Here is a 16,382-nt window from a genome sequence, read left to right as displayed (position 1 = left end):
TGCCAACCTAGCAGTTCGAAAGCACGTCAAAGTGCAAGTAGATAAATAGGTACCACTACAGCGGGAAGGTAAACGGCGTTTCCATGTGCTTCTCTGGTTCGCCAGAAGCGGCTTTGTCATGCTGGCCACATGACCTGGAAGCTGTACGCTGGCTCCCTCGGCCAATAACGCGAGATGAGCGCCTCAACCCCAGAGTCGGTCACGACTGGACCTAATGGTCAGGGGTCCCTTTACCTTTACCTTTTATCATCTCTCCTCTCCATTTCCCCTTCTCCCGGCTAAACATCCCCAGCTCCTTCAACCATTCCTCATAAGGCTTGGTTTCTAGATCCTTGATCATCTTGGTCACCCTCCTCTGCATACTTTCCAGCTTGTCCACATCCTTCTTAAATTGTGGTGCCCAGAATTAGACACAGTATTCCAGGAGTGGTCTGACCAAGGCAGAATAGAGCGGTACTATTTTACTTCCCTTGATCTAGACATGATACATCTGTTGATGCAGCCTAGAATAGCATTAGCTTTTTAAATAGAAGCTCTCCAGGGTTTCAGGCAGGACTCTCCCTCAGCCCTATCCAGAGATGTCAGGGATTGAATCTGGGAACTTCTGCATGCAAAGCAGATGCTCTGTCACTGAGCTATGCCTCTTGCTTCCCTCCCTTCTGTGGAGAAATGGTTTGCAACCATGAGGTAGTTGACTTATCATTGCTGTCACTTGGTAGTCCTGAATGTATAGGAATGCTTATATCAGGGATGGGGAACTCGTGTTGCTGGACTACAACTCCCATAACCCCTGACTGTCATCCACACTGACTGGGGCTGGTGGGAGATGGAGTCCGACAACATCTGGACACCATGCCATATAAGAAGTGGCATGGAGGAATTTGAAAGGTAGTTAAAGATTGTTGCTGATATCCAAGATGGAGAGGTTCATGTCTTCTAGATGTTGGACTCCAAAATCCCCAGGCAGCATGGCCAATAGTCAGGGTTGACGTAGTCCAGCAACCTTTGGAGCCCCACAGGTTCCCTGTCCCTGGGGGGCCACACTTCTCACTCTCGTGATAAATGGCATGGAGGAACCTGAAAATTGCTTAGAGATTGCTGCTGGGGGATTCTGCCTGGGAACTGATGTAGTTTTGATGCTCAGCCTCACAGTGAGAGCTATCTGGGGAAAACTGCTTCTTGCAGAGGGCAGTGGGCTCCCAGCTGAAAATGTCCTGCCCCCATGTCATATCCTCACCGTTCACTTTCTCCATAATTTATACTTTCACTTGCCTGTGAAGTTGGAAGAGATATTGGACCTGGGCCCATTTGCATGCTAAGTGCACATGCTTTCATCACTTCCTCTTTGTCACGAGAAGGGAAGGTGAATAGAAGTTCTGACAGTTTTGCAACAGTGGGGCCAAGCTGTTCTGCATAGCTCAGTTGGGAGAGCACGACACTTTTAATCTCAGGGTCATGGGTTCGAGCACCCCCTGCATTGCAGGGGGTTGGACTAGATTATCCTTGCGGTCCCTTCCAACTCTACAGTTCTATGATTCTACTATAATGGTTTAGCAAAAGTATGTCAGATTTGCCAGCGAGGTATTGACCAAAGATAGTCTTCATGATTGTGAAGTCATTTTAACTGGGATTTGATTTGATTTGATTGTACCAGCCATTTCAACTATTTTACTTTAATATGAATAAATTGTTTTTGTTTGCCTCCTTCTCCGCCAGGTTGGCTTCAAGCACCAATTTTTCTAATCAAGCAGAAAGGTACAGTACAATCAAAATAAGCCCCCCCCCCCAATACAGACCACAAACAAGTGTATAAATATCCCCTGTTTGGTGGAGGTAATTTTGAATTAAGAAAAAAAAAACAGAACAAAAAACCCACAGCTAACATATTTGGTTTCCTCTTCCTTGCTTGTCATCATGCTGTAGTTTGCAGCACCATCCATTGGCAGCCACATGAACTGCTGTGTGACAACAGCCTTACATGTAACAGGAAGATATGCAAGCGGGGGAGGGGGGAGCACTAATTTGAGTGAAGACATTTGAAACACATGCAGTGAATAAATGTTCATTCAGCCCCCCCCCCCCATTAACACTTACTCTTTTCTCGCCACAACAATGTATTTGAAATGAAATTCCTACTGAACAGATCAAAGCGGGTGATGTTTGGTTTTTCCATTGTGAGATATGCTTGAAGAATCATGGCATCTCCCTCCCTCTTTATTCCCTTCCTCAGCATGATGATCCCAGGGAATGCTGCAGGCGTGGCCAAGCAATTTCTCCGCTGTATTTTCCACCAACTTGCTCCCAATGGCATACTTCCCCAGCTGTTCCAGAGCAACATCAAAGGTAATGTGCAAATGTCTGAGATTTGTTTCCCTTCCTCTCCCCAACCACCATGCTGAAACTTCTTTGGAAAACAACAACAACCTCAAATGTTGTCATTTACAGATGGAAGTTTTCTACGGACCTTGGCTACATCTCTCATGGATTTCAGTGAACTGAGTTCCATAGCTGCTTTAAGCCAGCTCCTGGAGGTTAGTCTACCATCTCTGTAACTTTCACAATCACTGTTTTCTTTCCACTGGATGTATTTTACATCTTCTCATCTCACACCCTAAACTTTTCTACTCTCGAGTTTAGCTTTTACTGGGGCAGAACTGAAACTGCTCAAACACTTCCATTTTGTGTCAGGCAAACACCACGTTTATTTTTCAATGTGTGTCTTCCCTCACAGCACTAAGAACTAAAGAAGAGTCCTGCTGGATCAGGCCAATTGCCATCTAGTCCAACTTTGGTTTGGGAACCTCAGCAGCAGATTTGTGGGATGGGGGTACACAGAGGCTGGAAATGGGAGGAAAGAAACCCAAAGAAACCCAAAGTCTTGGCACAAATGGATTTTCCTTGAACAAACAGGCAGACATGATTTTCCTTGATCAAACAGGCAGACATGATTACATGTTGTTGTTGTTGTTTAGTCATTTAGTCGTGTCCGACTCTTCGTGACCCCATGGACCATAGCACGCCAGGCACTCCTGTCTTGCACTGCCACCCGCAGTTTGGTCAAACTCATGTTCGTAGCTTCGAGAACACTGTCTAACCATCTCGTCCTCTGTCGTCCCCTTCTCCTAGTGCCCTCAATCTTTCCCAACATCAGGGTCTTTTCCAGGGAGTCTTCTCTTCTCATGAGGTGGCCAAAGTATTGGAGCCTCAGCTTCAGGATCTGTCCTTCCAGTGAGCACTCAGGGCTGATTTCCTTCAGAATGGATAGGTTTGATCTTCTTGCAGTCCATGGGACTTTCAAGAGTCTCCTCCAGCACCATAATTCAAAAGCATCAATTATTCATCAAATAATATCTGTGTCCAACTGCAGTGTGGCACTAAATACCTGTCGCTGGGGGTCAAAAACCAGGGGAGGGACGTCTTTATTCCCTGGTTGTGGCATTTCCAGAGGGATCTTGCTGGTTGCTGTTGAAACTAGGATGCTGGATTAGAAAGACCTTTCATTATAACTGTTATTTAACTCATGCTTATCACACACACACACACACACACACACACACACACACGTATCTCCAGATCAATTTCATTTCTTTCCTTATCATTACATTTATACCCCACCTTTCTCTCCAAGGAGCTCAAGGTGGTTTACATGATTCACTCTTTCATCTTTACAACAACCCTGTGAGGTAGGTTAGGCACCACCTACATATTTGCTTCTCCTCATTCCTGTGATGATGATGATGATGATGATGATAATAAATTTTTATTTATACCCCGCCCTCCCCAGTGAGAGCCAGGCTCAGGGCGGCTGACATCAATAAAATTACAATAAAATGTAAAAGAAAGAAAAACAATTGATTAAAATGCAGATTAAAATACAATTTAGATTTAAAAATTGTTTAAAAATGCAGCCTCGTTTTAAAATGGCCCAAATCAAAACCCAAAGGCCAGGCGGAACAGCTCCATCTTGCAGGCCCTGTGGAAAGATGTCAAATCCCGCAGGGCCCTGGTCTCCTGTGAGAGAGCCTTCCACAAAGTCGGGGCCAATACTTAAAAGGCCCTGGCCCTAGTAGAGGCCAATCTAGCCACCTTATGGCTCAGGATCTCCAAAATATTGTTATTTGTGGACCTTAAGGTCCTCCGCAGGGCATACCAGGAGAGGCGGTCCCATAGGTACGAGGGTCCTAAGCTGCATAGGGCTTTAAAGGTCAAAACCTTAAATCTGATCCTGTACTCCACCGGGAGCCAGTGCAGCTGGTAAAGCACTGGATGAATGTGGTCCCGTGGTGGCAGGGACCCCACAAGGAGCCTTGCCGCAGCATTCTGCACCCGCTGGAGTTTCTGGGTCAGCTTCAAGGGCAGCCCCGTGTAAAGCAAGTTACAGTAATCAAGCCTGGAGGTGACCGTTGCATGGATCACTGTGGCCAGATCAGGGCGAGAAAGGTAAGGGACCAACTGCTTGATTCGGCGGAGATGAGAAAATGCCACCTTAGCTGTGGCTGCAACCTGCGCCTCCATGGAAAGGGAGGCGTCAAAGGTTACACCCAAACTTTTGACAGAAGGCGCTGGCACTAGTTGAGCCCCCGCAAAAGATGGGAGTTGGCCCCCCAACCCCATGTCGTCCTGACCCAACCAGATGACCTCTGTCTTTGAAGGATTTAACTTCAACCGGCTCCCACGTAGCCATCCAGCCACAGCTTCCAAGCACTTGGTCAGTGTGTCCAGGGCCAAGGCAGGACGGCTGTCCATCAACAGATAAATCTCATTCCTGTGATGTATAACATACACCAGCCTTTCCCAACCCGATGCCCTCCAGATGTTTTGAATACCAACCCCCACCAGCTATAGCCAGCACAGGTGTACTGGTTGGAACGGATGCAGGTTGAAGTGCTGTAGGTTAGGAAAGGTTGAGATACCATTGGTGGAATGAAAACAAAAACAAAGTAGTTTGTAATTTGTTTGTTGGAGGGAATAGGAAATCAGTCCCTATTGTTTGCACTTTCCAAAAATGCTCCTCGCCGTCTTAATTTTTTTTTTTTTTGCGAGCAGGGTTTGAATTGCCCATGTACTTATTTTCTTAGGGCTTAAACACCAAGAAGAATTTGCCAGCAGGGGGCGGGATGCTACGCTGCTTGGAGAACATTGCTACGTTTATGGAAGCTTTGCCGATGGATTCCCCCAGCAACCTCTGGACCACGATCAGCAACCAGTTCCAGACGTTCTTTACAAAACTGCCCTGCGTTTTGCCACTTAAGGTACGGTGCTTGCAATCCCAGGTTCAGTCCTTGGCATCCCCAGGTGCTGCTGAAAAAATCACCCATCTAAAACCTCAGAGAGCTATTGCCAGTCATTGTAGATAATGTGAAGCTAGATGCCAGTGGTCTGACCTGGCAATCACCTATCCAATCTGAGTGGAGATTTCTCTCTCTCTCTCTCTTAATTCATACAGGGTTTGGTCAAGGAGGATTTGCACGCTGGCAAATCTGTGTTAGCTAGACGTTCTGCTCAACTTACCCATCATCTAGTACAGTGTTTCCCAAACTTGGGTTTCCAGCTGTTTTTTGACTACCACTCCCATCATCCCTAGCTAGCAGGAACAGTGGTCAGGGATGATGGGAACTGGAGTCCCAAAACAACTGGAAACCCAAGTTTGGGAAACCTCGATCTAGTAAGTAGAAGGCACTGCCATGCACCCCCTGCTAGAGCTGGCTGTCCATGCAGAAGTGGAAGCACTACAAAGTGGTAGCTCTGACCCAAAAGCCCACTCTTAACTCAGACAACTGCCTCTCAGACAGTCTCACACTGTGTGCTTCTGCACTTCTGTGCAAGTGCCTTTTCTTTAGCATTCTTTATACCTGGCAGGGCTACATTACATTTTAAGGGAAGGCACTAACTCTTTCTTCTGTGTCCTCCCCCATTTTCTCCCCAGTGTTCTTTAGATTCTAGTCTAAGAATAATGATCTGCTTGCTGAAGATACCCACCAGCAGTGCTGCCAGAGTAAGTGCTCGAGATTTTATATATTTATATAAAACCTCCCCTCTTCCTCATCATTTCAGGTTTCTTCCTTATCTCTTAGCGGGAAGAGTATTATAGCCAAGTGCAATTGTGCCGCCGTGTCAAGCAGGATAGGAGTTCTCCGAATCTAGGTTGCATTAATGTGTGGGAGGGATTACATTCACTATGTGGGTGGGAGTTTATGTCTTCTTAAGGAGTTGGATTTCTTTCTTTTCTTTTTTAAAATCAGCACCAGTAGATTTACCTAGAGCTTTGCAGTTTTGGCCAAACCAAACCGAGATGAGAGCAAGTACAGGATTTTGTTAATAAAAAATATTGAATAGCAGAGGCTACATTTCTTGGGACTTTCATGTCTGGTTTAATTAAGGGAGGCAAGCACATGCCTTAATGGCACATGGCTGACTGTGTGAGCCAACGTCATTGAAAAATGTTGCATTTTAGGCAATGCGATGGCCAACTTTTTGCCTGCAGCAGTCGGCTTGTGACTTTTAGCTGCACGTGAAAGCTGTTGCCCAGTGTGTTGGACAGCAAAAGATCATCACGTTTGTGTGGACTGGTTTTCTAGACGTGAGGTCAACCAGGCACCTCTAAGTAGAGCAGAGCATGCAGAAGGTCTCACAGCCATTCCCTGGGATTTTCCGGTTTAAAGAGCCAGGTAGCAGGTAATAAGAAAAGCTCTCTGCAGGAGACTCTGGGAAGCCACTGCCAGCCAGAGTAGAAAATACTTGGTTAGATGAACAAATAGCCTGATTTCTATGACTGTTTCAAGAGCTTTGATCTCAAAGAGAATGAGATGCTTTTATCCATGTGCATTTGTGCTCATCCACATGGTTATTTATTTATTATTTATTAGATTTATAGACCGCACTTCATCATAAAATCTCAGCGCGGTTCACAGAATATGGTTCACAGGGAGCCTATGGGAGCTAAACAGTTTCCTTGCTCAACTTGAGAATGCCTCAGGGGAAGAGGATTCTGATCTTTCCTGGAACACTTTGTTGTTGTTGATTTATTAATTGCCTAGTAAACCACTGTTTCAATGGGATTTACATATAATATAATTAAAAGCAGTGAAAAGGACAAAAACAACTAATACTATAGGGTTGTGGGTTCAAGCCCCACGTTGGGCAAAAGATTCCTTCATTGCAGGGGTTTGGACTAGATGACCCTCATAGTCCTTCCAGTTCTATGATGTAAAACAAGGCCAAAACCCTGGCAAATGGACACTCATAGTAAAGGGCCGTTTAACGTAAAGGTAAAGGACCCCTGGATGGTTAAGTCCAGTCAAAGGTGACTATGGGGTTGTGGCTCTCATCTCGCTTTCAGGCTGAGGGAGCTGGCATTTGTCCACAGACAGCTTTCTGGGTCATGTGGTCAGCATGACTAAACCGCTTCTGGCGCAGCGGAACACCATGATGGAAACTAGAGTGCACAGAAATTCTGTTTACCTTCCTGCTGCAGCGGTACCTATTTATCTACTTGCACTGACATGCTTTCGAACTGCTAGGTTGGCAGGAGCTGGGACTGAGCAACGGGAGCTCACCCCATCGTGCAGATTCGAACTGCTGACCTTCTGATCGGCAAACGCAAGAGGCTCAATGGTTTAGACCCATGTCCCTTCAAAAGGCCATTTATCCAGCAGGGAAAAGCCTGTATGAACAAACATGTCTTCAATTGTTTCTGGAAATACATATAGTGCCTGTCATACGTTGACAGGATATCTACTCCATAGAAATTCATATCTTGACAGGAAAGCTATTCCACAGAAAGCCCTACTCAGTATTATTGTGGAGTGGGCTTCTGAGATGTTTGGAAGTTGCAGGAGAAACTCTCCCCCAGAAACTCTCCTGCAATCTGCTGGGTGTATAAGGGTCTCTCAAGTAACCTGGTCTTGAGCTGCGTAGGGACTTATATGTTAGCTCCAACACTTTGGACTTGGCCCGGTCGCAGATTGGCAGCCAGTGCGAATCTTGCAAGCAGAACTCTTTCCAGGAGTTCTCTCAAGGTGCTGGCTGGGAATCCCAAAGTGTGACTACAGTCATTTGGAACAAATCAGTTTGGGCAGCTGCAACTTCATATCCTTCAAGTTAAAAAAAAAAAGGTAGGCTTTGTTATAATGAACGATTTCACAACCCACACACCCTTCATTTTGCTGAAAGAAGAATATATTTCCTGACATGCCCTCCATCTTCCTTTCATTGCAGAGTCTGCTGGAGCCATTTTCAAAATTGCTGAGTTTCGTCATTCAGAACGCCGTCTTCACCCTAGCATATTTGGTAGAGCTGTGCGGTTTGTGTCACAGAGCTTTCACAAAGGTAATTAACTGGCTTGTTTCCTTTTAATTACGCTAGAGACAGGGGCAAATGGGGAACCAACCTACCCCTTATTTTTGTTCTCAAGCGAAATTGATGTTGAAGCAACCTCTGTCCCATCTGCTATTTAAAATTAGAGGTATAGTTGAACGTTACAGAAAGGAGCTGAAACTCTGGCCAAAACCTGCTTGAGAAGTTGTACTTTACCTTTTCCTTGATGGATCTGGGGATAGCTCATTACTAGAAAGCAGGAATCTACCAGGGGTACTTGCACACTAATACATTGGTGCGGGGAACTTTTTTAGCCCAAGGCCCTCATTCTCTTCTGGGCAGCCCTTTAGAAGTACTGTAACATGCTAGAGCCAAAAGTAGGCAGAGCAATTGATACAGCCTACTTTCTACACAAGCTTACACATCCCTATCTATCTTCCATCCACATGAATGTGGGGAATGGAAGTGTTGGCATCTTCCATGTCTGCCATGGTTTGAGAGGTATATTTTTCATTATGTCCACTACTTTCTACCTCACTGCTGTGATATTTGCATTATCAGTAATTCTACTGAACATGCATTAGACCATCCTGACTCTCAAAAATAAGAGAGGTTTCCTCCCCATCTGACAAAAATCCAGATCAATAAACTGTAGGGACATCTGGAGTTCATCTCACAGGGGAGCAAATTAGCTTGGGAGAGGGGGTTAGAGAGTTGGCCTCCCCCCATCTTTCCATTTGCCTATGCGCCAGGACAAAATGCTCAATGGAACAGCAGATGTCATTGACAATAATCCTCTCAGATGCAACATGCCCTTCCCTCCTGCAAGTGAAATCCTTTGCATCACAGGGGATAGGAACTGTGGAGCTTAGACAGATGCATAAACACACGCAGGCCATTGTAGGGCACTGAGCCCCTATGGGAACTCCGATGTGTGTGCTCTATGAGCAAGCACACACCTCACTGGTTTTCTTCTTCTTTCAACTCTATTTTCTTGCTCAAATTCATCTCACAGGGGAGCCTAAATTCCCATGGTCCTTAAATTCCCATGAAAGGGCTTGTGTATGCATGCTACATTTAAATCACATTACTTCCCCCAAAGAATCCTGGGAGCTGTAGTTTGTTAACGGTGCTGGGAACTGTAGCTCTGCAAGGGTAAGCTACAGTTCCTGGGATTCTTTGAGGAATGTCATGTTCTTTAAATATATGGTGTGGATGCAGCCTGGAACTCCCTTTGCAGGATGAGGCTGCTGACTGAAAGGGGTGGTGCTAGGGAAGTTTTAGAAGTTGCCCCTACATTCCTCTGTTCCTTCTGAAAATCTGTTTCAGTGGGGACTGCAGAGTACGGATGAGATGGAGGGATTTTCTTTCTGGAAGCGATATTACAGACGGCAAGAGAACACCTGGTACTGGGGATAATAGCTTCATTGATGCACAGGGAACTGAGGCAGTGCTACAGAAACCTTCTAAAGGGCAGAAAACTATAAGATGGAAGCAGCTGGAGGGAATGGCACATGGTTTCAGTTGTGTCTATACTAATGCACAGAGAACGAGAAACAAGAAAGATGAATTTGAGCTCTTGATACAGAATGGCAAATATGAGCCAATAGGCTTTACTGAAACCTAGTGGGATGAGACTTATGGCTGAAATTTAGAAATTGAAAGGTGTAGCCTTTTCTCGAAGCCACCAACATAAGTCTGACCAAACTGCGGGAGGCAGTGGAAGACAGGAGTGCCTGGTGTGCGCTGGTCCATGGGGTCACGAAGAGTCAGACACGACTAAACGACAAAACAAAACAAAACAAAACAAAACAGCCTTTTCAAAGGGCATAGACCAAACAGGAAGAGAGGAGTAGCAGCATTATATGTAAAGGATATGTACAGATCTGAAGAGATCCAGAGGTTCAAGCAGAGGTTGGTTGGCTTAAGCTGTCGTGGATGCTTTAGTTGAACTGTCAGAATTCCTGTATTGCAGAGGAATGGACTAGAGGACTCTCGGGGTCCCTTCCAACTCTCCTATTCTTTGATTCTGTGAGCATGAGCCTCTCCTGGAACAGAATCTTCATTCATGGAAGGGCAATTCAGGATCTAAGCCTCTGTATGTGGTTTGTATATAAAAGTGATTTCGTGGTTAAATATGGGTTGCTGTGTGATTTTGAGGATGGTGTTACTTTATGGATTGTATGTTATTCTTTTAGTGTATTTGGCTTTCTTCTAAACCGCTCTGTACTTGCACAAAGGGAGGCATATAAATCATCTAAATAAATAGCAGTCAAGGATTTGGTGTTGAAGAATGTTGGAAGCATTAATCTAACCCCGATCTGTTCACTTTTCTTTTAGGAAAGGGATAAGTTCTACTTATCCCGCAGTGTCATCTTAGAGTTGCTGCAAGCTCTGAAGTTAAAGTCTCCCTTGCCAGATACGAACCTTCTGCTTTTGGTCCAGGTACGGAACAAACACTTTTTAAAAAAATGGTTTACTAGTGAATGTTTTCTTCCTTGCTTAAGATATTATGTTGTCTGAAATGAGCACCAAATGGCATCCAACCTCCTTTCCTTAGGCCAAGGAAAATACTTCAACAAGTTTTGCTGCACCATTAAGACTTCAGTTTCTGCTTTAGAAATACAGTATAGGAGAAGAAATTGCCTTGCCCCCCATTTTCCTCCAGCACAAGTGAAATTTCATTCACTACAAATCTGCATCCAATCCATTATGTTAGAGATAGGAACAAACAATTTGCAAATTGAATTACAGCTGTTTTCAAGGACAGCCCCCCCCTGAAATTAAAAACACCGCTGTAACCCCCATGCCCCATAGCAGCACACCTGCAATTCATAAACATACAATATTTCCATTTGTGTAATGGGAGGGAGGTGGCAATTAATGAAACAAAGCTATTTGCAAACCAGTGTCCTTTCAGAAGGAGACCAGATTGGCTGAAATGATAACAGCTTTTAAAACACTACCCTTCCCCCAACCAGCTAGTGAAATATGTATAAATAAATAGACATGTGACATTAGAATCTCCAGTGTGCTCCTTTTTCAAGCAAACCAAGCCAGAGTCTAGAATTTACCATCAGTGAATTACAAGAGCACAAGAATTGTTCTTGCTGGATCAGACCAAGCCTAGCCTATTCCAGTATCCTGTTTCTACAAGTGACCAGCCAGGTATCTTGGACATAGAACCATAGAATTGGAAGAGACCCCAAGGGTCATCTAGTCCAACCCCCTTCAATGCAGGAATCTCAGCTGAAGCATCCATGACAGATGGCCATCCAACCTTTGTTTAAAAACCTCCAAGGATGGAGAGCTCAGCACCTCTCCTGGGAGTCTCTTCCGCTGCTGAACAGCTCTTACTGTCAGAAGCTTTTTCTGAATGTTTGGTTGGAATCTCATTTCTTGTAACTTGAAGCCATTGGTTCGAGTCCTACCCTCCAGAGCAGGAGAAAACAAGCATGCTCCCTCTTCCACGTGGCAGCCCTTAAGATATTTGAAGATGGCTACATTTAGAAGGAAAGTATGGAAGGGAAGCTCTTCCCCCACTACACCTACTTCCAAGATATACTCTCTCTGAACATTGAGGTTTCAGTTAGCATTCATAAGGGCATTTTCACACATGACACTTTAAAGTGGTTGTTGTGTCAACTGCGAGATTAAACACTGTTGGCTTCATAAAATATTTAAAAATTAACACTTCTTGTGGCCACATCGGAAAAAGAGAGGCAGGGCACAAGACCAGGGATAGGCTGGTCCTGGTAGTATCAGGATAAACCATGGACTCAGCTGCATTAAGCAAAACACAGCATTTCAAATTTGTTGTAAACATGCAACTCCAGATGGCGCTGTAGAGCACAAAACTTTTCTATGCAATTTTACATAGGGTTTTTTTATTTCTTCCGTTATAACGATTTAATTTATTACTTATTTATAGCGTTTTTTCCCTATGAGTAGATCTACCCGATGACTTATAATGACATTTGAAAGGCCTCCTCCTTTTTACAGGTTAGGGTAGATTAGAGAGGGTCTTTGGGAAATGTCTGCATCAGCTTTTGCACATAACTAAGAAACATTTGAAAGAGTACAGTGATTTTAACCTGTATTCCACATAACCCCGTGGAATATTCATTAGCTTATAAAGGGTTGGAATAGGGGAGGGAGTGTTTTTGGTTCCATGGGTCATTATGTCATGTGACTGACAGGTGATTGACACTCACTTGTCAAAATACCTTGCGTGGGGTTTCCAAGCACTGGACAGCCAGTAGCTAAAAAGGATTAAAACGTGTAATGTCTGCATATCTGGAAATGTTTGCCTAAACAAAAATGTTTTAAGCAGACATTGAAAAGAATACAGAACTCAAAGTGGTGAAGCAAGAGCAGCTGGAAAAAACCCAAAACTTTACAAAAACAAGCTATGGTTTGCTTGATGATTGTCATGGGGCAACACATGGTTAACTCCTGTTAACCAAACCATGGTTTAGTGTTAAGTGTGAGCTAGGCCACTTAGAGAGCTCCCTCCAAATTAAATCACCCTTCCTCCGTATTGGGCCTGAAGGACTCCTGCACTACCAGAATGGAAGGAAAGCCCACAGCAGATGTTGCTCACTAGAGAGACACACAACTTGTTTTTTTTTTAAATACAGCAGCCTGACAGTAGCCATCCTCCACTGCAGAATGACTGGGCTGGCAGTTGCTGGCACTTAATCACATCGAAATGACAAGAAGCTGAAATGGAAGTGACCTGAGTGGCCCACGGCGCAATGCACAGCTCTGCAGACTTGCTCCCCGGGTCACACACAGTTCCACATGATTGACAGCCTCTTTTCTTTCCCCCCTCCGAAGTGCCTGGCGCTGCGCTCGGGCATATGTTTCTACGAGCCGCAGCTTCTTGTAAGCAACGGGCACATTAGTCAGAGAAAATTAGCAGTTGCCAGGAGAGTTGGAAAGTAACATTGACGTTCTAAATTACAGAGGGTTTAGAATTTCCCTAAAAACAACTATTATAATATCAGTGTTAAGAGGAGAAGCTCTCTCTCTCTCTTTCTCTCTCTCTCTCTCTGTGTGGTTGTTAGGGGGGGGGGTGATACACCAGGTAGTGGGTTCAGAAAAAAAGGATGATGTTTGCAAGTATGTTGGATCAGGCCCTTCCCCATTAATTAAATGCAGATGAACCTGGAACCTTTATTTACCGGTATGTATTTAAAAAGAGGAGAGGGCAGTCCTTTCTGCCTCTTGGACTCTGTGCCAAGCAGGCAACGTTACACAGAATGACAGAGTACTTGCCCCCCACCCCGACAATTCCCCCCACCCTACAAGAAACACATGCACACATATGCACAAAGGGTCTGGGAATGGCACTCTGTTTGTCATGGCATACTGCGATTGCCAGTTTTTAGGGCATTTTTTTAGGACTGAAGGTTAGGACGAGCTACTCATGGCAGCTCCGTCCTTGTTTGAAGCGTTGGGAAGCACTCTGAGGCCGCCATGCTTCTTGAATACCAGTTGCTGGCAACCACAGGAGGGGAGAGTGCTCCTGTGCTTGTGGGTTTCCCACGGGCATCTGGTTGGCTCTTGTGAGGACAGGATGCTGGACTAGAGGGGCCATTGGCCTAATCTAGCAGACCTCTCCTTACATTCTTAAAGCTTTTTTCTGTGAGGCAGGCGGGGGGGGGGGTTTCGTTTCCCCTTGGCTGCCTTGTGCCAAGGGTAAGTCTCTCCTGCCCCTCGCATCCCACAAAAAAATTGCTAGAATTCAGCAGCATCCCCTGCAAAAGCCTCTGAACCCCACCCCATAGCTGCCAAGTTATCCCTTTTTTTAAGGGAAATTCCCTTATGCTGAATAGGCTTCCTCGTGAGAAAAGGGAAAACTTGGCAGCTATGCCCCACCCCCACTTTGGTGGGAGCTGAATGGCGCTATGGAACTTGGGTGTGCATTTTTGGCTCAAGCCCTAGCACCAACCTCTCCCAACCTGGTGCCCTCCATATGTTTTGACCTATAAATACCTTCCTCCCTGGCCACAGGGGTTGGCAGGAGTTGCGGTCCAAACAGTCTGGAGAGTGCAAGATTGTGGAAGGATTACTTATGTAATCATGGGTCTTCCACGCCCCCTAAGAAGAAGAGGTCTGAGGAAGGCTTCCTCAACCACCCTGCTAAAGATGTCCCTAAAAGGAGGACATCTTCTGCTCATGAATTTGTGGGTCTTCCTCCACCCTCTGACCTTACTGGGTTGCCAGATGGATCCAGTCCCACACCCCTGGTATATAAAGAACAGGAAGTGACCTACCACAATGGCAAGGTGGTAGAATGAAGGTGGGGCATTGAAATACCCCTTAATACTCCTGTATTTAGAAGTGAAGACACTAGCTGCGTGAGACATGTAGGGACTCTGGCTGCTGCTTGATTTGACAAAGATAGCAGTACGGGGGCTAAGAACGTTAAATAAGAAGCAAGGTGGGCTGAATAACAAAAGATATATTCCTGACATTTACATTTGATATCCCAATTATTCCCACGTTACTCATCGCTGTCAGAATTGGTAGTGACACAAAACAAGAGGAAAGAGTGTGGCTTTCTTTACGCTGGAGGATTGAATAGTTTGGGTAGGTGTATAATCTGCATGAGGTGTTCCCATGAGCACCCCTTCCCTGCGAGGAGAGCAGTTGTGGGGCAGGAAAGGTGCAGTCTCACTTGCTGGCCTCCTCTTTTTTTTGAAAGCCAGACAGCGCCCACGGGGTATCGAACTGCCGTTAAGCAATTTGGTGAATCTGCAAAGATTGTTCCGAAGTAACCGCTAGGCTAAGCTGGCCCAGATCTCATGCATCTTGACAGCAACAAGGAGCAAGCATAGGGCAGAATGTCATGCGGCCATAGCTCAGTGGTGGGCCATGCAGAAGCGCCCAGACTCAATCCCTCTCATCTCCAGGTAGGGCTGGGTGAGGACCCTACCTAAAACCCCAGAGAGCAGCTCCCAATCAGTGTGGACAAAGCTGAGCTAAATGGACCAGTGGTCTGATTCAATTTAAGGCAGCTTTCTCATTTTCTAAATCTAGGCCCTTGCATAGGCCTCAGCCTGTTGCTGAGGTCATTCTCCCCATCCCCAAACCTAGACTACTTGTCTTCCTGGATCTCTGCCCAACCAGCTACCCCTGAATCCTTTGCTGACACTTTATCACAGACAGCAGATTTCTAGGGAGAGGCACAGCAGACATTTATCCTGTTTCTGTTCTGTTGTTTTGTGGCTTTTCTTTTACAATACTGGCATTAAATATGTTGCCCGTGATGTCTTGCAAGGAGCTGATATGGGTGATAGTGAGATCCTTTGAAAATAAGTGGTGGGGCCTTTGTCTAGTTTGCCCAGTCTTCCATTTGTGATGTCAGGTTGAAACACACCCCACTTCCTGGAGGGATGCAGATAACGTTGTCCAAAATGAGAGCCTCGGAAACAGTAAAGATGAACAGGAGGCGATTGCTCTTTGCAAATGCATGGCTGTTGCCACCTGTGCCACATTTACTGTAAAGGATCTCAAAACACATTCAGCTTAATTACTTGCATGTACCAGACTAGCTGTTTGCAAAAAAAGGGGGGGAGCATTTGTGCACCTCTGATTTACCATATGTGCACATACATATAGTAAAGATGCTGGATATACTTAAGGACTGTAACTTTTTGTCCCCAGTTTCTCCACTTATTGCCCTGTTTTTATTCCAGTCTTCCCCCAGCCTGGTGTCCTCCAGATGATTTGGACTACAACTCCCATCAGCCCTAACTGCCATGGCCCTGATGGGAGTCGTGGTCCAAAACATCGGTAAGGCGCCATGTTGGGGAAGGCTGCTCTAGTCCAGTGTTTCCCAACCTTGGGCCTCCAGCTGTTTTCGGACTACAATTCCCATCATTCCTGACCACTTGTCTTGCTAGCTAGGGATGATGGGAGTTGTAGTCCAAAAACAGCTGTCAGCCCAAGGTTGGGAAATGCGGTATCTAGTCTACCCCTGTAATAGATCTTGGTTCCTACCAGGTGGAACAAAGTGCTGTTTGGTTGCAAAACAGACTCACAAAACAGTGATACTC

General features: G+C 45.4%; 1 protein-coding gene across 6 annotated transcripts in view; it reads left to right on the top strand.

The window, feature by feature from the left end:
* The window catches only part of UNC79 (unc-79 homolog, NALCN channel complex subunit), a 155,604-nt gene that overhangs the window by 121,109 nt on the left and 18,113 nt on the right, over positions 1–16,382 (top strand). For all 6 annotated transcript variants that reach the window (XM_035106977.2, XM_035106968.2, XM_035106960.2 and 3 more), the window contains 7 exons: positions 1,717–1,755; positions 2,231–2,343; positions 2,446–2,531; positions 5,079–5,252; positions 5,927–5,995; positions 8,218–8,328; positions 10,657–10,761. In XM_035106977.2, the coding sequence (XP_034962868.2) occupies positions 1,717–1,755; positions 2,231–2,343; positions 2,446–2,531; positions 5,079–5,252; positions 5,927–5,995; positions 8,218–8,328; positions 10,657–10,761 (697 nt within the window). The remainder of the gene's footprint in view (positions 1–1,716; positions 1,756–2,230; positions 2,344–2,445; positions 2,532–5,078; positions 5,253–5,926; positions 5,996–8,217; positions 8,329–10,656; positions 10,762–16,382) is intronic.

Source organism: Zootoca vivipara, chromosome 1, assembly GCF_963506605.1.
Source record: "Zootoca vivipara chromosome 1, rZooViv1.1, whole genome shotgun sequence".
Lineage (NCBI taxonomy): Eukaryota > Metazoa > Chordata > Lepidosauria > Squamata > Lacertidae > Zootoca > Zootoca vivipara.
Note: the sequence above shows the minus strand (reverse complement) of the source record. Positions and strands in the feature narration are given on the sequence as shown.